This window comes from Eurosta solidaginis, chromosome 2, assembly GCF_040869045.1.
Source record: "Eurosta solidaginis isolate ZX-2024a chromosome 2, ASM4086904v1, whole genome shotgun sequence".
In the NCBI taxonomy this organism is placed as follows: Eukaryota; Metazoa; Arthropoda; class Insecta; order Diptera; family Tephritidae; genus Eurosta; species Eurosta solidaginis.
The window spans coordinates 118,314,454-118,338,105 of NC_090320.1; the positions used below are offsets into that span (position 1 = coordinate 118,314,454).

The 23,652-nt window shown below is 35.3% G+C and overlaps 1 protein-coding gene across 3 annotated transcripts in view; it reads right to left on the minus strand.

Moving 5' to 3' along the window:
- Window positions 1-831: 831 nt before the first annotated feature.
- Window positions 832-23,652, minus strand: part of Wdfy2 (WD repeat and FYVE domain containing 2) — a 667,747-nt gene continuing 644,926 nt past the window's right edge. For 2 of the 3 annotated variants that reach the window (XM_067766128.1, XM_067766129.1), the window contains 2 exons: window positions 1,081-1,222; window positions 832-1,031 (listed from right to left, as the gene is read on the minus strand). In XM_067766128.1, the coding sequence (XP_067622229.1) occupies window positions 890-1,031; window positions 1,081-1,222 (284 nt within the window). In that variant the 3' untranslated portion in view covers window positions 832-889. The remainder of the gene's footprint in view (window positions 1,032-1,080; window positions 1,223-23,652) is intronic. The other variant, XM_067766130.1, reaches the window with a different exon arrangement.

Consider the following 23,652-nt stretch of genomic DNA (forward strand, 5'->3'; position numbering starts at 1 on the left):
TATTCTTAAACCAGATAGCTCTGAAGTTGATATCCAACTTCATCCTCCAATCACTATCCAACCTTTGAGAAATTGTGTAAATTTTATAGTTCTCGAGTTGATCTCCAACGTCATTAAATTTTCAAATTATTATCAACCTTTGGGAGATTTTGAGAAATGTTCAGCTCTCAAATGAATATTCAACACGTTTCTCCAGGTGGTATCCTACATTACATGTCGAGTTGAGGTGAGGTCGAAAAAAGATCTCCAAGGTGGTACCACCAAAGCCAACAGCGGCAGTAAGGAAGCGTAATTTGTCAAAAATAAATCATACATATTTTATTTTCGTGAAAATACTGTAGTATTAGAATCTTAAACTTGAGTCCAGTAAAAGAACCACAAGTTGGGAACTATGATTTTTAAACTTAAGTAATAGCATTTTTCGCTTTATAAAAAATTCTCTCTTTTGCTTAGTACACTATGATTCTCAAGTCGAGCCACTGTATCGTAACAACTCTTGAGAATTTAGAGGTATGCTAGTTATCAACATGAGCTATAATGGTACTCAAGCCCAAATGCTTGTTGGATATATTCGACGCCATTTCGAACGAACGCAAATCGCCGATAGGTTAACTAGAGATTAACCATGCCAGATCGGCCGCTTAAGCTCAGCTTAACCTTCAGTTAAAGTAGACTGAAAAACTGCAGAATAAGTTTAAGCGTAGTTTAGCTGACAAACTGAGTTGAACTTGTACTGAAAAACCGGGCCTAAAAGGCAATATTTTCACAAAAATTCAACCATTTTGCCCAACGGATAGCAACATTATTTAAAAAAAATAAAAGGCCATAAGATTCAATTACAAGTACATTCAATAATTTGATATTTACACTTAGAAAGTTGCGGATGTATTTATTGTGACCACATTGCAGATAAATCCCAAATTTTTATAATACGGTCTTGCCCTACTGTCAATAGCAATTTTCGTTCCTCGTCCAAATCCATGTTGACGATAGAGTGCTTTGCATCATGAAACGAAGCCAATGACGGACGTCTATAAGAACAAATATATTTGTAAAGTCTTAAAATTTTAACAGACATACTCAACACTTTGCAATTGCTGGTAGCATGAATCACAACATCGTACATCGAATTCAAATCCCATTATCGGTATATTTATTCGGTTTGAGGAACAAGTATCGCACACAGCTTTGCCACAATGGCGGCAGTGATGTTGTCTTAGGCCTGCAAATTTCAAATAAAGTTTATAGTAAAAATGTGTCGATTTTGATGGAAAGCTTAACATGCATATAAATTACTTTTACAAATGTGTAACTACTAACTAAGCGGCAGGTTTCAGAAGTTTGTTCTGAAGAAAACAGGGTCAAGAAATTATATAGAAACTCGGATATCAAGAGTTTTCTTCAAAAGTTATGATATGGATTCTTAGACTATAATATTTGACGCGTCTGTTAACTCTAGTAGACGAAAGAACCAATTACGCAGGAACAGCGTCATTTAGTGATGTTTAAACTTGATTTTTGTTAGGTTTGGCAGAAGCAATTATGGAAGAAACTCCTGCAGGTTATGGGGGCTTAGAATATACCCGCTGTAGGTAGGCCGTTCCTGAGTTGTGTGCTGGCTTGGGACTTGCCACGTTAAACGCTTTCCAATGAAGCGAAGTAATAAGCTTCGGATCAGAACTCTCGGAAAAAGTTGTTGGATTTGGTGGTGGGAAAGAAATTTCGCAGCCAAGTTCTTTTGTTCACTGCTGCCACATAAAAAACGCCATGCAATGAAAAATTTCAACAAGCCACGGATGAGAACCACGGCAAACGTTTGATTTTAAAGACCATGATTGAAAGGCATGCACTTAAAATGTCGGAACTCCTTGAGGAGAAGGCACTGATGCCTGTCTGTTTCGATGGGTTGATATCCGTGTAAAGGCCGACATCACCGCCAGTGGCCATTAGAGGTTAACGTCGATTGCTTTATCGGCGGTGATGACGTATACTTCGTATAATACCGGCCGTGCGACGGTGTACGCCGGCGTACTTGATAAATAAATTTTGACCTGCACAATTATTTTCACTTATACTCCAAACCTTAGGGAAATTTTAAAAAATTGTGGTTCTCAAATTTATATCCAGCATTTTTCTCCCGAGAGAAAAGTAATTCGAAAGATTGGAAAACGATTCAAATTCCCTTGGTGTGACTAACTGGCGTCAGTTAACCCAGAGAATAAGCGACTAGTGAGCCTTGTTGGACGGCCATAACCGTTTAAACGGTTAACCGCCAATTAAGTAAGTAAGTTATATTTCTCCGGACGATTAAGTTCCAGCGCTTGTAAAATTAAAAATTAAAATGAATACCCTTATTGTATAACGAAGTTTTTATTCAGATACATCTTTTAAGAGCAAATATTTTATGTATGTATTAGTTTGGGCCTCTTACTCTTTCATACACACCAACTAGTGTATTTATGTAAAAACATGTAGTTAAATAGTTTGTGTATAAAGGAAGGTAGTAGCTTTAGGTACCAAGTCCCTGATACATTTTTTATAACTGGTAAAATTTTCGATTAGTACTCCACGGGTAAACACAAAATATAAAAGAGATTTGGTAAAGAAATCCTTGTAGTATTGCGTGGAATTCACCTCACTTCAAACACGCTTAACGTTACAAATATACTTACAAACAAACGTTCATATCTAATTGACCCAGATAACCACCATGGGTTCATTCGCATTTGCCAAATCGCCCAATATATTGATGCGTCATACCAAACTGCTCAAGCGGGAATCATATTGACAATATGTAGGTCGATATAATAATTTGCTGACAAACCATTTCTCACTATTGAGTCATGCACCTCTAGCATGTAAATAGTAATGTAAGTATGTACATATGTATAGGTTAAGAACGTTTGTATAAATAGGAATGAATTTCATCAATAAAGCAATTAATCAGATTTCTGCGCTGAACATAAGCGCTCTAAGGAATTCACTTTGTTTTTGTTTTATTAGAAACATTTTATATGGCGATCCTGCCAGTCTAGATCAAAATTAGCAAAACTGCTAAAGATCTAGCTGGAGGAAAATCCTGGATAATAAACCAAGCAGAATTCGCCTTCAACATTTTACATCGAACATTTTATATGGCGATCCTGCCAAACTAAAAATCTAGTTGGAGGAAGATCCTGCCAAGTTTTTATTTTTTTTGCCGAAACTAAAATTAACTAGATCTCGCCAGATCCTGCTAAAGATCTGGCAGATCCTGCAATGGTAAAAAGTAAAATTAACCAACATAAAACAGTCCTGAGAAAAATGTGGTACAATTTTATAAATGGATCGAAGGCAAGAGGAGATTAGACGAGCGCATCAATGCATCCACAAATAACCTTGGCACAATTTTATAAACGGATCGAAGGCTAGAGGAGATTAGACGAGCGCATGCTACTACAAATTCAGATAACAAAACAAAATTTTGAGGTCGTACAAAATTAATATGAGCATGCATGGCAGTGTACAAGCATAAGGGGAAGTGGAATAAGCGGACTTAAATAACATGTTAAAAATAGCAATATTCTGAAGGATCATCCAAATGGCAGCATTACTGGCAGCAATTAATATAAGAGAAAATAAGTACGTATAACTAGAATAAATTGAGCGGGCTTGAGACGCTTACCCCCCTTCAGGCAAAGGAACTGGTACGTGATATATCACAAACCGGTCACAAATAAAAGGTACCTGTCACATTTCCTATCCTTTACTATGGAAAAGACTTGCAACTTTAACACTTGGTTGCCATTGGAGGTGACCAATAGCCACCGTATAGATACTTTTGGGGCAAAACTGTGACCAATTGCCACCGTATATAGACTTTTGGGGCAAAACTGTGATGGGTTGAAAGAATAGGTTCTTTGACAACACTATAGGGGTATACCGGTGATGGGTTGAGAGAACTGCTTCTTTGACGACATTTAACTGGTAGACCGGTGATGGGTCCAAAGACCCAGTTCTTTGATGGGTTTGTGATGGCATTCATTTGACAAGACTGCGGTGGCAGATCTGTGATGGGTGGTCAGGAAGGCTCAAGAAAACGTTATCTACAAAACATAAATTCCCTTTTACAAATTCAAACATCTTAGCTTTGTTTTATTGCAATACTTTTATTTTATTTTACGTATATTTTCAAAGGAAAGGAAATTGCAATTTTTAATTCCAAAAATTAAAATACATATGTATGTATGTAGATGAAAGCAGTTACATATGTAATTTCAGTTCAAACATAGAATTTTTGTTTTTTATAACACATAGGCTATACATATATATACACATATTTTTGTACATGGAGTCGCTCACAGCTTATTTCGTTCAATAACATTTTTTTTAATTGCATTAGACGAAATACTAAGATAATATCTCTAATAATTCCCAATTAAAATAAAACGATTTCTAAAACATAAACCATAAAAAATGTCCTTAAAAATTTGAACAAAGTTCAGGGAAATTTTTTAAAATATGCCAAAACGGCCATCAACATTTTCAACTTTTTGGCAATTCTAGCAAATTTCAACAATTCTACCATATTTCTGAGTACACAGTTTTGTAGGGCAATCAATTTGAGTGTGCAAGTTAGAGCTGGCTCAACATTTTTTCTGAACGAAAAAAAATTTTAAAATTCAGGGAAAATGTTTAACCCTTTCAGTACAACTTTTTATAGAGTAGTCAAAAAATCTACAATTTTACGCGAGACCTCTTATTGGTTCCATTAGCAATAATAAATAAAAAAAATTTCAAAATTATTTTCGGAAAACAGTTTTTTTCAATGTTGCCATATGGCAACAAATTTCGTTAAAGGTACAGAAAAACATACATATTGTTACGAATATTAGCAAAACTAAGGAGTGCTGCCAGCTCTAAGCCGATCTAAGCAGTGACGTGAATGCACATCAATAATTCAATCATTATGTATCTACATAAACGAATAAATAATTGCGTCTACACATATGTACACATTCCGACGAGCAACATTTACATACAAGGCAGCAAGAGATGAGATGTCACACACCGATGAATTTACTTATACGCTTATGTGTGTGCGGGAGACTGTAAACTACAAACACATGCATATACCTTATCTGAGTTGTCACAAGAGAGAGCAATAATTTGTGCACGTAGTTGTGGCTGGCAATTTTGTAGCCGAAACAACTAGTAACTTCTGGAAATCGAAGAGCCTAGAAGTATGCAGCGTAAACTATAAAAGCGGCGCCAGCGAGTAAGAAGTAATTCAGTTTGATTTGAATTGTCAAGCAGTTACGAGTAAGACGATATCTAGCGAGCAATAGCACTATTATTTTGAAAGTCAGTTTCCTTTAAGATATCAGTTTGGTTATTAAGCTATTCGTTGCACAGTTTGAGTGTTATTGTGAAGTACTTAATAAAGGCCATTTTTCCATCATTCAATATTGGAGTTATTTATTCAACAATTTAGTGATTCGAACTTAGCAGAAGGGCCAATAAGAGGATTTGCGAGTAAATTCGTTACAATTGGTGTCAGAAGAGGAATTGTTGAATAAATTCCAGAGGACAACAAGGACATGGCAAAGTTCAGTGAATTGAAGATCCAGCAACTAAAGAAGGAGTTGGAAGCACGTGGGATGAATACAAGCGGCGTTAAACTCGAACTTCAGGCACGGCTACGAGAGGCAATGGAAGCAGAAGGAATTGATGTGGACGAGTATGTTTTTTATCCTGATGAGGACGAGACAACAACAAAAATTGAAGAGAAAAATGAAACACCGCAGACAATGGCGAACACAGACCTGAATATGATATTGGTTGCAATATCGGCACAAATGTCCGAAATGTCATCACAAATATCTACCAACATGTCATCACAATTGGAAGAACAGAAAACGTATATGTCATCACAGATGGAATCCCAAGAGACACGAATAACATCGAAGATTGAAGCACAAGAAACGCGAATGTCAGAAATGTCGACACAGATTACATCCAAGATGGAGACACAATTGGAAGAACAGAAGACATATTTGGCATCTCAACTGGAAGCGCAAGAGGCACGTATATCTGAAATGTCGGCACAAATTTCGGAACAGGTATCAGCGCAGCTCTTTGTGAAACTGGAAGAGCAGGATGCAAAAATTTTACAACTCGAGGACAAAATTGATGCCGAAATAGAAGCGTTAAAAGGTCGTATGGAGCAGTTACAACTAAACCGCCCAGCTGTTTCAGCGAGTAATCCAAAGGTAAAGACACCATCCTTTGACGGTTCTGTTCCTTTTCAGGTCTTTAAGCTACAGTTTGAGAAGACCGCAGCAGTGAACCAATGGAATGCTGAAGATAAAGTTGCAGCTCTGTTCGTGGCACTGAAAGGGCCTGCCGCGGAAATCTTACAGACCATCCCAGAGTACGAGCGGAACCACTACGAAACATTGATGAGCGCTTTAGAGAGACGTTACGGAAGCGAGCATAGGAAACAGATATTCCAAATTGAGTTGCAAAACCGCTACCAAAAAGCAAATGAAACATTGCAGGAGTTTGCTTCAGATATTGAAAGATTGGCTCATCTTGCAAATGCGGACGCACCCGTGGAATACACTGAAAGGGTAAAAATCCAGAGTTTCATAAATGGCATACGGGACGTGGAAACGAAGCGGGCTACATATGCGAATCCCAAACTAACATTTGCTGAAACGGTATCGCATGCTCTGATACAGGAAACAGCGTCGCTTCTGTGTAAGCCAGTTTTCAAAGCACGCCGTGTGGAAGTAGAAAGGCCAGAGTGGGTAGAAACAATTTTGGAAGCACTGAAGGGATCTCAACAGAAGAATGCCGGAGTTATTAAATGTTTCAAGTGCGGCAACCCAGGTCACATTGCACGTCATTGCGATCTTGGTCCTAATAGTTCCAACAATGTGGGTGGCCATAAACGCAAAGCTGGAGGAGATGAGGAAGAGCGAGTAAGAGGTAGAGAGCTAGATCCAGCTGTTGAATGTCCTGTGATATCTGTGTCGCAAATCGGAAGGAAATCAAGCAGTCTTACCGTCAGAGGGAATGTGGATGGTAAAGAGCGTGTACTGACTGTAGATACGGGGGCATCTCATTCCTTGATTCGATCTGATTTGGTCTACAGGAGAGTAAAGTCATTACCTGGAGCAAGGTTGCGTACGGTAACAGGCGAATATAATCAAGTCCAAGGCGAAGTGGTATGTGAGGTATTAATTGGGAAGGTCATGGTTCTACACAAATTCGTTGTGGCGGAGATCGTTGATGAAGTTATATTGGGAGTGGATTTCTTGGTTGACCATGACATCAAGATCGATATGCAGAGAAGGGTGATGCATTATGAGAACCAAGATGTGCCACTTAACTTCAGTTTGGAAAAAGGGTTCAGCAGTAAGCGAGTGCTGGTCGAGGAGATTCGACAGAGACCACGAAAGTCAAGGAAAGTAGATCGAGCAAAGGTTGATGGATCGAATGTGCTAAATAAAGCGAAATTAAAAGTACCTGCGAGGAAAAGACCGGCATCAACAAACCCTAATATACGCACTAAATTCACTGAAAGAATTTTTCAGAAAGAATGCAAGGATGATTTCAAGCCAGCGCGCACTTTTGTTGGGAAACGTCGGAACGATACTGAGTATGTGAAGCCAATCCGTCAAGAACAAGCTCTACAAAGTAGTTCTTCATTGGCCAAGCAACAGAGTGCGAGAGAACGATCCAGAATAATGAGTAGTAAGATGGAACACAGGTACGACAGGGAAAATAATTCGGAAGGTTTCCGGAATGGAGATTTGGTACTGTTAAACAACCCTCACCGGCGGAAAGGTGTCCCAGCCCAATTTCGGTGCAGTTGGGAAGGCCCGTACAAGATTGTGAAGAAGCTCAGTGATACCATCTACCGCATACAAAGCATTGAGAAGCCACGGAGAAGAAGAGTGGTACATTTGGCGATGCTAGCAGCGTTTAGATCGAGAGATTTGTCTGATCGGGACGATCAGACTTAGGTGGAGGGCAGTGTTACGAATATTAGCAAAACTAAGGAGTGCTGCCAGCTCTAAGCCGATCTAAGCAGTGACGTGAATGCACATCAATAATTCAATCATTATGTATCTACATAAACGAATAAATAATTGCGTCTACACATATGTACACATTCCGACGAGCAACATTTACATACAAGGCAGCAAGAGATGAGATGTCACACACCGATGAATTTACTTATACGCTTATGTGTGTGCGGGAGACTGTAAACTACAAACACATGCATATACCTTATCTGAGTTGTCACAAGAGAGAGCAATAATTTGTGCACGTAGTTGTGGCTGGCAATTTTGTAGCCGAAACAACTAGTAACTTCTGGAAATCGAAGAGCCTAGAAGTATGCAGCGTAAACTATAAAAGCGGCGCCAGCGAGTAAGAAGTAATTCAGTTTGATTTGAATTGTCAAGCAGTTACGAGTAAGACGATATCTAGCGAGCAATAGCACTATTATTTTGAAAGTCAGTTTCCTTTAAGATATCAGTTTGGTTATTAAGCTATTCGTTGCACAGTTTGAGTGTTATTGTGAAGTACTTAATAAAGGCCATTTTTCCATCATTCAATATTGGAGTTATTTATTCAACAATTTAGTGATTCGAACTTAGCAGAAGGGCCAATAAGAGGATTTGCGAGTAAATTCGTTACAATATGTAATATTTGAAGCAAAGATGTTTTATTCAATTTATTTTGTTTTATTTATGACATACAATGCTGGAAATGAAAATATAAAATCAGAAATTCAAAAATATTCATATAAACATGAATACATACATATAACATTTTTATTAACACTTCAGTTTAAGTAATTACTAAAACCAAATCAAAAAGTAATGAAGATAATGAATAATAATAGTGGAAATAATAGTGATAATAACAATAATTATAATAATAAAAATAATAATATTAAAAATAATAATAAGAATTCATATTTTTATTACGATAGTTATAGATATTTAGCTTATATAATGGTAGTCCTTGAAGCAATCCCGAGCTCCATTAGGGAGGCATAGGTGAATCTGGCATTTTGAACACTTGAACCTGGTATATCCGAACATCCGTTGATTTTGCATCTGCTTTTCTTTTCTGTATGCTCCGGCCAATGTTGGTTTCCATCATATCGTATGGAAACAGCAGGAGCTGTTTCATTCGTACGTCTTGATTTAGCTACACGTTCTTCGCTCAGTGCCCCTTTTGGCCGCCCACGTTTACTAGAACACTCATTTTTGTTGGACAGAGAAATTAGCCCATCAGAAACATCTTGTCGGAATTCTAAAAGGTCCATATGCTTTTGAGTATTTGGGTCAATGCTGAACAAGTCTCTTTTATATTCTAGCCATGAGTTGCATTAAGCCATGTCTATAAAGTGTAATGTCTATAATGTAATATAAAATGGCCATTAGCAAAAAATTTCATTTCTGCTTAGGATTTTTTTTTAGCGCTAGGAGACTTTAGAAAATAATCTAAATAAACTGAAAAGAATTTAGAGAAAAATTGAAAAAAAAAAAAATGAATTAATTAAATGTTACCAAACAATTTTTTTTTAAATTAAATTTCAAAATTTAAATACGTAAATTGAAATGCTCAGGAATTTTTTTAATATGGTAGGATGAACAAACTTCTTTTTACAAAAAGTTTGATGTCAGATTTGAACATGACACCAACTAATACAAAAAATAGGGAAAAAGATTGAAGCCCAATGTGGCGTAAAAAAAAATAATAATAACATGAAATTTAATTTTAAACGATACTTTGAAAAAAAATTTTCAATTTTAAGAAAACTAGAAAAAATAAAAATATTAACTTTAGAAAATTCTTTTAAGAAAATCAAAAATTTTAGAAACAAATTTTAAACAGTAGTTTCTATAATATTAATTAAATAAGGAAAAATAAAATTAACAAAATCCTTCTTAAATCTTTATAATGTCAAATAAATCAGGGCTGAACCAGAAACGAAAAGTGCTCCAAACATTCCAGATGTTTGGCTAGCAGTTTTAATCTGCGTTATCGTGCTATTAGTCATTGCAATAGCCACTATAATCAAAAACTACATGAACCAAACCACCGTGGTGTGATGGTAGCGTGCTCCACCTACCACACCGTATGCCCTGGGTTCACACCCCGGGCAAAGCAACATTAAAATTTTAGAAATAAGGTTTTTCAATTAGAAGAAAATTTTTCTAAGCGGGGTCGCCCCTCGACAGTGTTTGGCAAGCGCTCCGGGTGTATTTCTGCCATGAAAAGCTCTCAGTGAAAACTCATCTACCTTGCAGATGCCGTTCGGAGTCGGCATAAAACATGTAGGTCCCGTCCGGCCAATTTGTAGGGAAAAACAAGAGGAGCACGACGCAAATTGGAAGAGAAGCTCGGCCTTAGATCTCTTCAGAGGTTATCGCGCCTTACATTTATTTATTTTTTTTACATGAAAATTAAATATAGGCAGTTGCAAAATTCTCAAGCACGCATTTAATATTCAAAGTACTCTAAACCTTTTTTAAACCAAACCCAAATCTGAGGAAGAGCAACAAATAAGTAAAATAATAACTCTTAAAATTTCCAGAACAACAGTAAAGGCAGACTCATTAACCCTGCCAAAATTTAATAACAAATCAAAATTTGCATGATTCCTTAGAATGCTCCTGACAAAAATGGTCATGGAGCAATAAGAACTGCTAGGACAGTGGAAATAAGCAAAACCTAAGAACAAAAAAATACAAAAATTTTTAAACCAGCCCATAACAAAAAAACAAAAAAAAAATGAAGGAAAAGTCACAAAGTGAACATATATATATATATATATTGAAGCGCTATATAAATTTGCAACAATGAGACATATTGAGCTCCTTTTCATAGAAAAATGGTAGCGTAAGAAATACAAGCAACCTGATTGTAGATGATAAAATTGACTTAGCACAATTACTTATCAGGCTGTACACACGTTGTACAAATGCCGCCAATCTAGGACTTGTAAAGAATAAAAACACAGTTGTCCTGAGGGACAAATTGGTGATTAAGAATAAAATATTTACTGCAGTAGGCGAATTTATAAAATAAAATTGTTAACCAAGTTCTCAAAGATCAAATAATCGCACTAACCCAAAAGGTTGTGCATGTGACAATCCCGGTAAAAAATAAAAATAATTCTTCATAAAAATCATGACAATTCTGTCATGGTGGCCCCCGCAGGAATCGCATGATATTGCTGGAAAATAGGAAAAATATGAAAAGAAAATTCAAAGATACGAAAAATTTTTGCATCGACTGTACCTTCCACTTACCCATTAATAAGAACTACTACCAATACATAGCTACCCTGCTCCTGCGTCAACAGCTACAACCCCTTAATTGTCTATGCAATTAAATTACAAATTTCACACCTCGTATGAAAAAAAATATCCAGAAAACAACAGAAAAAAGAAATATATCATTCAACATTACATGAATTACAATTTTATCACTATTAGTTATTAGAAATAAATATAAATATTTAGGCGCCTGGGTCTCATTTAAGAAAACCTCTCAATTCAAGAGGTCATAATTTTAAAGAATAAGAAAAATATTTTTACATTAGCCATCGGTAGAATAGGCTATATTAATAGGGAAAAATCTTTTATCCTAAGTCCAAAATAGATTAGAAAATAGTAATAGGAAATATTTCTACTTTAACCAATATACAAAATAAGGAAATAATAGTCCATAAGAATAGGTTAAAAACAATATAAAACACCTGCTAGTAACTCAAATAATCAAAAACCAGAAAAAAAGAAACATTTTCAAAAATAGCATTCCAATTTACTCGTCAATAAAAATGAGAAAACAAAAACAAACAATTCATATTGGTATCCAGTTACTGTTTAGGGCAGTGGCCTAATTAATTTCCTACCGGGTAGCCGCCCTCGACTTAATTTTTTTTTCGTTTGTCAACAATCCAAGCACTTCCAATCGTCCTCTTGATCCAGCATTTTCTTTCGTTAAGAGAGAAAATTCGGGGTTCGGTGGCGATTTGGAAGTTGCCGTCGGCTCTGATCTAGTTTGCCTGCCAACAAGTCACCAGCTGTTCCTGCGTTTTTCATCTTTGGATTTAAAATACAAACAAAACGTAAGTTCCTAAATTCCTTTATTGTGATATTTTATTAATTGACGAAATAAAGACATATTGTAATTATTACACATATTTCTATGTATAAATACTAATTATCTTGTTTTTATTTCTTTTCCGCAAAACACAATTGGATTCATTCCCGCCAATTGTGTTCAGTTACCATTAATTCAAAAACGTTAATTTGTAAACACATGCCGATTTTTAAGTGAGTCGACGCTCTTAAGGGTCGGCTGTGCAAAAATTAGTAACCATAGTAAATATACGAAAACAAAAAAAAAAATAATAGCAAAAGTTAGCATATTATGAAGCAATAGTAAGCATAACGAGCACTGTATGTAAAGCAAATGTAAACGAATAAAAACAAAAAGAAAACGCATAAACTCATAATATCAAGTTACCACTATGACTGAATTAAAAAAATTTTTTTTTGGTAACACCAAGCAAGTTGACTGGGTCATTCAACGTAAAATGAAACAACACGGTACACTTATCACAGTGACATTAGAGTGACCGTCTATAATTAAGCATAAAATTATATACGCTCACTTAAAAGGCCGACGGTGTAGTATTGCGTGGAATTCACCTGACTTTAAACACGCTTAACGTTACAAATATACTTACAAACAAGCTTTCATATCTAATTGACCCAGATAACCACCATGAGTTCATTCGCATTTGCCAAATCGCCCAATATATTGATGCGTCATACCAAACTGCTCAAGCGGGAATCATATTGACAATATGTAGATCAATATAATAATTTGCTGACAAACCATTTCTCACTATTGAGTCATGCACTTCTAGTATGTAAATATTAATGTAAGTATGTACATATGTATAGGTTAAGAACTTCTGTATAAATAGGAACGAATTTCATCAATAAAGCAATTAATCAGATTTCTGCGCTGAACATAAGCGCTCTAAAGAATTCGCTTTGTTTTTATTTTACTAGAAACATTTTATATGGCGATCCTGCCAGTCTAGATCAAAATTAGCAAAACTGCTAAAGATCTAGCTGGAGGAAAATCCTGGATAATAAACCAAGTAGGATTCGCCTTCAAACATTTTATATCGAACATTTTATATCCTCCTAGATGCCAAAATTAAATGATCCAGCTTCCGGAGATTTCTAGTTTTTCTAAAATGATGTTTTATTTATTTGGTAATGTCTAGAACAGCTTTGAAATACTAGAACGCCTACTTTTTTCTTTGCAAATTTCTCTCGACAGAGTTGAATTTTTTCTTTTCCGTCTTCGGATTATTGCCGAGTTCAAGGCGCGTCGTCTGACACCCTTACCGATATTTTTGGATGAGTCTTAACAGTCGACCGCTGTTCCAGACTTTTACTTCACCTTTAAAAAATTACTTAACTTATATTTTTTATTCAAACCTATGTGGTTTTATGCTTGTTGTTAGATTTTTATTCAAATTTTTATTAAATTTTTGCTTTAGTATCAGCTTTTTTAATGCTGTGAGTAATATGAGTCATTTTTGATGTAGATCATAAGCATTACCCAGTCTAAAATAAGTAGGTACTAAATGAGCCGTTTATTTTGAAAGTGGCATAAGTCATTTCCAACTCATGCTCTTAAATGCATTGTTATTTTTGAACGAATGCATATATAGATGGTTCTACAATTATAAAATAATAATAAGAATTGCATCTTTTGGATATTAGACTCTAAAAAACTGGAGGCGAGGAGAGATACAAACAAATTACCACTGAACCTAAACGACATGAAATGACTTATGCCACTTTCAAAATAAACGGCTCATTTAGTACCTACTTATTTTAGACTGGGTAATGCTTATGATCTACATCAAAAATGACTCATATTACTCACAGCATTAAAAAAGCTGATACTAAAGCAAAAATTTAATAAAAATTTGAATAAAAATCTAACAACAAGCATCAAACCACATAGGTTTGAATAAAAAATATAAGTTAAGTAATTTTTTAAAGGTGAAGTAAAAGTCTGGAACAGCGGTCGACTGTTAAGACTCATCCAAAAATATCGGTAAGGGTGTCAGACGACGCGCCTTGAACTCGGCAATAATCCGAAGACGGAAAAGAAAAAATTCAACTCTGTCGAGAGAAATTTGCAAAGAAAAAAGTAGGCGTTCTAGTATTTCAAAGCTGTTCTAGACATTACCAAATAAATAAAACATCATTTTAGAAAAACTAGAAATCTCCGGAAGCTGGATCATTTAATTTTGGCATCTAGGAGGATATAAAATGTTCGATATAAAATGTTTGAAGGCGAATCCTACTTGGTTTATTATCCAGGATTTTCCTCCAGCTAGATCTTTAGCAGTTTTGCTAATTTTGATCTAGACTGGCAGGATCGCCATATAAAATGTTTCTAGTAAAATAAAAACAAAGCGAATTCTTTAGAGCGCTTATGTTCAGCGCAGAAATCTGATTAATTGCTTTATTGATGAAATTCGTTCCTATTTATACAGAAGTTCTTAACCTATACATATGTACATACTTACATTAATATTTACATACTAGAAGTGCATGACTCAATAGTGAGAAATGGTTTGTCAGCAAATTATTATATTGATCTACATATTGTCAATATGATTCCCGCTTGAGCAGTTTGGTATGACGCATCAATATATTGGTGCTTATCTGGGTCAATTAGATATGAAAGCTTGTTTGTAAGTATATTTGTAACGTTAAGCGTGTTTAAAGTCAGGTGAATTCCACGCAATACTACACCGTCGGCCTTTTAAGTGAGCGTATATAATTTTATGCTTAATTATAGACGGTCACTCTAATGTCACTGTGATAAGTGTACCGTGTTGTTTCATTTTACGTTGAATGACCCAGTCAACTTGCTTGGTGTTACCAAAAAAAAATTTTTTTAATTCAGTCATAGTGGTAACTTGATATTATGAGTTTATGCGTTTTCTTTTTGTTTTTATTCGTTTACATTTGCTTTACATACAGTGCTCGTTATGCTTACTATTGCTTCATAATATGCTAACTTTTGCTATTATTTTTTTTTTTGTTTTCGTATATTTACTATGGTTACTAATTTTTGCACAGCCGACCCTTAAGAGCGTCGACTCACTTAAAAATCGGCATGTGTTTACAAATTAACGTTTTTGAATTAATGGTAACTGAACACAATTGGCGGGAATGAATCCAATTGTGTTTTGCGGAAAAGAAATAAAAACAAGATAATTAGTATTTATACATAGAAATATGTATAATAATTACAATATGTCTTTATTTCGTCAATTAATAAAATATCACAATAAAGGAATTTAGGAACTTACGTTTTGTTTGTATTTTAAATCCAAAGATGAAAAACGCAGGAACAGCTGGTGACTTGTTGGCAGGCAAACTAGATCAGAGCCGACGGCAACTTCCAAATCGCCACCGAACCCCGAATTTTCTCTCTTAACGAAAGAAAATGCTGGATCAAGAGGACGATTGGAAGTGCTTGGATTGTTGACAAACGAAAAAAAAATTAAGTCGAGGGCGGCTACCCGGTAGGAAATTAATTAGGCCACTGCCCTAAACAGTAACTGGATACCAATATGAATTGTTTGTTTTTGTTTTCTCATTTTTATTGACGAGTAAATTGGAATGCTATTTTTGAAAATGTTTCTTTTTTTCTGGTTTTTGATTATTTGAGTTACTAGCAGGTGTTTTATATTGTTTTTAACCTATTCTTATGGACTATTATTTCCTTATTTTGTATATTGGTTAAAGTAGAAATATTTCCTATTACTATTTTCTAATCTATTTTGGACTTAGGATAAAAGATTTTTCCCTATTAATATAGCCTATTCTACCGATGGCTAATGTAAAAATATTTTTCTTATTCTTTAAAATTATGACCTCTTGAATTGAGAGGTTTTCTTAAATGAGACCCAGGCGCCTAAATATTTATATTTATTTCTAATAACTAATAGTGATAAAATTGTAATTCATGTAATGTTGAATGATATATTTCTTTTTTCTGTTGTTTTCTGGATATTTTTTTTCATACGAGGTGTGAAATTTGTAATTTAATTGCATAGACAATTAAGGGGTTGTAGCTGTTGACGCAGGAGCAGGGTAGCTATGTATTGGTAGTAGTTCTTATTAATGGGTAAGTGGAAGGTACAGTCGATGCAAAAATTTTTCGTATCTTTGAATTTTCTTTTCATATTTTTCCTATTTTCCAGCAATATCATGCGATTCCTGCGGGGGCCACCATGACAGAATTGTCATGATTTTTATGAAGAATTATTTTTATTTTTTACCGCGATTGTCACATGCACAACCTTTTGGGTTAGTGCGATTATTTGATCTTTGAGAACTTGGTTAACAATTTTATTTTATAAATTCGCCTACTGCAGTAAATATTTTATTCTTAATCACCAATTTGTCCCTCAGGACAACTGTGTTTTTATTCTTTACAAGTCCTAGATTGGCGGCATTTGTACAACGTGTGTACAGCCTGATAAGTAATTGTGCTAAGTCAATTTTATCATCTACAATCAGGTTGCTTGTATTTCTTACGCTACCATTTTTCTATGAAAAGGAGCTCAATATGTCTCATTGTTGCAAATTTATATAGCGCTTCAACATATATATATATATGTTCACTTTGTGACTTTTCCTTCATTTTTTTTTTGTTTTTTTGTTATGGGCTGGTTTAAAAATTTTTGTATTTTTTTGTTCTTAGGTTTTGCTTATTTCCACTGTCCTAGCAGTTCTTATTGCTCCATGACCATTTTTGTCAGGAGCATTCTAAGGAATCATGCAAATTTTGATTTGTTATTAAATTTTGGCAGGGTTAATGAGTCTGCCTTTACTGTTGTTCTGGAAATTTTAAGAGTTATTATTTTACTTATTTGTTGCTCTTCCTCAGATTTGGGTTTGGTTTAAAAAAGGTTTAGAGTACTTTGAATATTAAATGCGTGCTTGAGAATTTTGCAACTGCCTATATTTAATTTTCATGTAAAAAAAATAAATAAATGTAAGGCGCGATAACCTCTGAAGAGATCTAAGGCCGAGCTTCTCTTCCAATTTGCGTCGTGCTCCTCTTGTTTTTCCCTACAAATTGGCCGGACGGGACCTACATGTTTTATGCCGACTCCGAACGGCATCTGCAAGGTAGATGAGTTTTCACTGAGAGCTTTTCATGGCAGAAATACACCCGGAGCGCTTGCCAAACACTGTCGAGGGGCGACCCCGCTTAGAAAAATTTTCTTCTAATTGAAAAACCTTATTTCTAAAATTTTAATGTTGCTTTGCCCGGGGTGTGAACCCAGGGCATACGGTGTGGTAGGCGGAGCACGCTACCATCACACCACGGTGGTTTGGTTCATGTAGTTTTTGATTATAGTGGCCATTGCAATGACTAATAGCACGATAACGCAGATTAAAACTGCTAGCCAAACATCTGGAATGTTTGGAGCACTTTTCGTTTCTGGTTCAGCCCTGATTTATTTGACATTATAAAGATTTAAGAAGGATTTTGTTAATTTTATTTTTCCTTATTTAATTAATATTATAGAAACTACTGTTTAAAATTTGTTTCTAAAATTTTTGATTTTCTTAAAAGAATTTTCTAAAGTTAATATTTTTATTTTTTCTAGTTTTCTTAAAATTGAAAATTTTTTTTCAAAGTATCGTTTAAAATTAAATTTCATGTTATTATTATTTTTTTTTACGCCACATTGGGCTTCAATCTTTTTCCCTATTTTTTGTATTAGTTGGTGTCATGTTCAAATCTGACATCAAACTTTTTGTAAAAAGAAGTTTGTTCATCCTACCATATTAAAAAAATTCCTGAGCATTTCAATTTACGTATTTAAATTTTGAAATTTAATTTAAAAAAAAATTGTTTGGTAACATTTAATTAATTCATTTTTTTTTTTCAATTTTTCTCTAAATTCTTTTCAGTTTACTTAGATTATTTTCTAAAGTCTCCTAGCGCTAAAAAAAAATCCTAAGCAGAAATGAAATTTTTTGCTAATGGCCATTTTATATTACATTATAGACATTACACTTTATAGACATGGCTTAATGCAACTCATGGCTAGAATATAAAAGAGACTTGTTCAGCATTGACCCAAATACTCAAAAGCATATGGACCTTTTAGAATTCCGACAAGATGTTTCTGATGGGCTAATTTCTCTGTCCAACAAAAATGAGTGTTCTAGTAAACGTGGGCGGCCAAAAGGGGCACTGAGCGAAGAACGTGTAGCTAAATCAAGACGTACGAATGAAACAGCTCCTGCTGTTTCCATACGATATGATGGAAACCAACATTGGCCGGAGCATACAGAAAAGAAAAGCAGATGCAAAATCAACGGATGTTCAGGATATACCAGGTTCAAGTGTTCAAAATGCCAGATTCACCTATGCCTCCCTAATGGAGCTCGGGATTGCTTCAAGGACTACCATTATATAAGCTAAATATCTATAACTATCGTAATAAAAATATGAATTCTTATTATTATTTTTAATATTATTATTTTTATTATTATAATTATTGTTATTATCACTATTATTTCCACTATTATTATTCATTATCTTCATTACTTTTTGATTTGGTTTTAGTAATTACTTAAACTGAAGTGTTAATAAAAATGTTATATGTATGTATTCATGTTTATATGAATATTTTTGAATTTCTGATTTTATATTTTCATTTCCAGCATTGTATGTCATAAATAAAACAAAATAAATTGAATAAAACATCTTTGCTTCAAATATTACATATGTATGTTTTTCTGTACCTTTAACGAAATTTGTTGCCATATGGCAACATTGAAAAAAACTGTTTTCCGAAAATAATTTTGAAATTTTTTTTATTTATTATTGCTAATGGAACCAATAAGAGGTCTCGCGTAAAATTGTAGATTTTTTGACTACTCTATAAAAAGTTGTACTGAAAGGGTTAAACATTTTCCCTGAATTTTAAAATTTTTTTTCGTTCAGAAAAAATGTTGAGCCAGCTCTAACTTGCACACTCAAATTGATTGCCCTACAAAACTGTGTACTCAGAAATATGGTAGAATTGTTGAAATTTGCTAGAATTGCCAAAAAGTTGAAAATGTTGATGGCCGTTTTGGCATATTTTAAAAAATTTCCCTGAACTTTGTTCAAATTTTTAAGGACATTTTTTATGGTTTATGTTTTAGAAATCGTTTTATTTTAATTGGGAATTATTAGAGATATTATCTTAGTATTTCGTCTAATGCAATTAAAAAAAATGTTATTGAACGAAATAATCTTTTGGATATTAGACTCTAAAAAACTGGAGGCGAGGAGAGATACAAACAAATTACCACTGAACCTAAACGACATGAAATGACTTATGCCACTTTCAAAATAAACGGCTCAAATATGACAATTGGCGGCGGCGCGCCAAAATTGACATAAATCGGAGTCATGGCATTGGGTTTGTGGTGGGAAAGAAACTTCGCCGCCAAGTACTATACTGTGAACGAGCATCTCGGCGCGATAGGCATTAAGGCGAAGTTTTTCAATACCTCGTTTATATGTGCTTTCGCACCTGTAGACAATACGGACGAAAAGGACAAGGACTCCTTCTATTAAAAACTAGAAAAGACATACGATCACTGCCCCCGACATGATATAAAAATCATGCTGGGCGACTCCCGGGTTGGGCAAAGAAGGGGTCTTAATAAAATAAATGTAAGGCGCGATAACCTCCGAAGAGATCTAAGGCCGAGCTTCTCTTCCAATTTGCGTCGTGCTCCTCTTGATTTTTCCCTACAAATTGGCCGGACGGGACCTACATGTTTTATGCCGACTCCGAACGGCATCTGCAAGGCAGATGAGTTTTCACTGAGAGCTTTTCATGGCAGAAATACAATCGGAGCGCTTGCCAGACACTGCCGAAAGAAGGGGTCTTACAGTTGGAAAATTTAGCTTCCAAGATGTAACATCTCCCAATGGATTGAAGTTACTTGGCTGCCCCCTGATCGAATAACATGAAACCAAACAAAACGTGAGACAGAACGAAGCGCCTGCGAGAATCTTCAGATGCAGACTGATAGGAATAATGCCAGAAAAGTTTACCAAAAAGTCCGGTGGATGACGGAAGGTTACATGACCGGGCGGATTCTTGCAGGGGTGATTAAGGCAACCTGGTAACTGACGAATAGAGTGTGCTTAAGTTGTGGAGAGGATACTTCTCCTCATTGCTAGTTAGCGAGGGAGAAGACGAACCCGGTACCCCAATCGTCTATGATGAAAAACACATTCCGCACCTGACTATGACAAATCACAAGGCGCCAGGTAATGACGGGATACCTTCCATCCAAGCTGTTCAAACACGTAGGCGAAGAGTTGGTAAAGAGCATGAGACAACTGCTATGCAAAATATGGTCGGATGAGCGCATGCCTTCCGATTGGAATTTATTTGTGCCATGCCCAATCCACAGGAAAGGCGATCCGGCAAACCGCGCCAATTACCGCGGAATCGGACTACTTCATAGCGCGTATAAGTTTCAATCTAGTGTACTGTGCGAAAGACTGTAGCCCATAGTCAGCAACCTGATTGGACCTTATAAGTGCGGTTTTAGACCTCGTACATCTACTATCGACCAGATATTCACGATGCGCCAGACCCTTGAAAAGACTCACGATAAGAGAATCGACACTCATCATTTTTTTTTTCGACTTCAAAGCAGCCTTTGACAGCGCAAAAAGAAGTTGCTTGTATGCTGCTATGTCTGACTTTAAGTTAACTGCAAAGTTAATAAGACTCTGCCAAATGACGTTAAGCTACACTATCAGCTCCGTGAGTATTGGGAAGGACGACTCCGAGCCAATCGAGGCTTCAGACAAGGCGACTGACAAATGCATAGACACAAGATTTTGCATAAGATGCTTTGTGCAGAGTAGACGTCTTAAGTTGGAAAGGTCCAGTATAGTCGACGGCGGTGGTGTGAAATGAGGGATAGAAGGTAGTCCCTTCAGGGGGTAGTGCCGTTTCCACTTGCCGTTTGTAGATAGAGCACGTTTTTAGTGGAAGATGCACTTCTTCACCTTCTGTTTAAGTCGCCTTCTGTTAAGTCACCTTCTATTCTTGTTGTATTATTCGTGTCATGAGTTTCTCTGCATGCAGAGAGCAGAACCTTAAACTGTCAGAAATGATTATAGGGCAGCACTCATTACAACTAAAACCAGCATGGAAGAGTCGATCCTTTACAGGCATAAGGGCCTGCTTCGTCGAGCGTAGATTTCGAAGATTATAAGGCGCATTTTTTAACTAGTGGTTTGCGGAATTGTAAATCGGCCATAACTGGATGGTAATATTTTTTCTGCGTAGCCAGAACTACGCAGACCTTTGGGTGATGAACTTTCTCTTGGGTTAGGATGACCGTTTAGGGGATGTTCGGTCCTCTTGCCCTATGAATAAAACGGTACATATGTGCAACGACTTGTGTAACTATTGCGAAAGAAGAAAAGCATTTCAGCGGAAAAAAGTAATTTCAATTCGTCATTTTGTAGCAAATCTCTAAATTTAATTTTGTCGATGTTTTTGGAATTTTCTTGAAATCGCCGAAATAACTGAACGTCCTTACTAATCACGTTGCAGCTCCTCTTATAACGCCTGTGTTTACCGATGTCGTATCAAAACAACAGGCCACAATATCATCCTTCAGATCCCATTCAAATAACAGTTCATACAACGTATCAGCTATTTCCGAGCCTGTTGCAGCATATAATTTTGGAGCTCCAATTATCACCATTCCTGTAAGTAACAACAACTGGAAGTCGTTTCACCTTTTCACGACCTGTTATTTCTGGAAGTGGTTTTCCATCCCAATGCAAAGTGCCGCAATTTATCTATTTAAAAAAAACCTACTATTCAAAATTTGTTCATTCAAGAGCAGTATAGTTTTAATAAGAAAACGTCAAAGAAATTTTTTGTAGTTGTTTGCAATTTTAAAATATATATTTTCATTTCGATATACTTTTTTTTAAATTTCTTTCGACATGCTTGTTGCAAGAACAAGTCGCAGTGCAGGCTTAAATTTGTTGTGGCATCACGCATTTCGAAAGAAGATTTATAAAAAAAAATATGTGTATACTTTTTTAAATAAATAAACTTCAAGCTTGACTTCAATGGATATATGTATTTGTGTATAAAAAAGTTTATTTGAGCGTTTTTTACGTGAATACCACGATTCATTGATAAACACATTTGCACAGACTTAATTTAATTTTCATATTTCTTTGTGGAAAGCAATATATATTTTGCCCTGTAACTCTGTTGTTGATCGACAGATTTTGAAGATTGTGCAGTACAGTGGATCTACCTCCAGAAATTGAGATGATATCCCAAAGCGACCAAAAAAATCAATTGTATTTCCTGTTAAAAAATCGTGTAGTTCTTTTTCTATGAATTTATTGATTTCACTGGGCCTTAAGTGTAACCTCTTTAAATTTTCTGTTTCCTTGTCGCAGTTGCCTATGTTTTTGATTTTTTCCACAATCTTTTTCTTCATGGTACAAGAGACGTCACCATCGAACAATGCCAATGCCAGTTATTCAGACAGGTGCCATAGGTGGTTACAAAACTTTTTTATTGCAATGTCAGATATTTTTTTATTAAAATTTCTGTATTTATAAATTTCCTTAATAAAAGATAAGTCTCGAAGGGGTGCTATATGAGGATTGATACAGTAAAACCAAATACTTGCTATCGAATTCTCTTCATACTCCGTTAGTTTAAACTGTTCACGAAATAAATAGATTTTTAAGCAATACAATGCCTTAGACATCCACCGAGCATGATAAGTGGGCTTTGGTACACGAAACTTTATGCCATCACTTGCTCCTAGACATATAGACGTTAATTCCTATAATTCCCTATAGTCATCTCTTACTATTTTCTTTTTCAACTATTCCTTAGAGGGTTTCTTAAAATAGTATCTTTGCTATCGCTTAAAAGTAATTTCAATTCGTTATTTTGTAGCAAATCTCTAAAACTATTTTTGTCGATGTTTTTGCAATTTTCTTGAAATCACCGAAATAACTGAACACGTTGCAGCTCCTTTTATAACGCCTGTGTTAACCGATGTCGTATCAAAACAACAGGCCACAATATCATCCTTCAGATCCCATTCAAATAACAGTTCATACAACGTATCAGCTTTTTCCGAGCCTATTGCAGCATATCATTTTGGAGCTCCAATTATCACCATTCCTGTAAGTAACAACAACTGGAAGTCGTTTCACCTTTTCACGACCTGTTATTTCTGGAAGTGGTTTTCCATCCCAATGCAAAGTGCCGCAATTTATCTATTTAAAAAAAACCTACTATTCAAAATTTGTTCATTCAAGAGCAGTATAGTTTTAATAAGAAAACGTCAAAGAAATTTTTTGTAGTTGTTTGCAATTTTAAAATATATATTTTCATTCCTTTATACTTTTTTTTAATTTCTTTCGACATGCTTGTTGCAAGAACAAGTTGCAGTGCAGGCTTAAATTTGTTGTGGCATCACGCATTTCGAA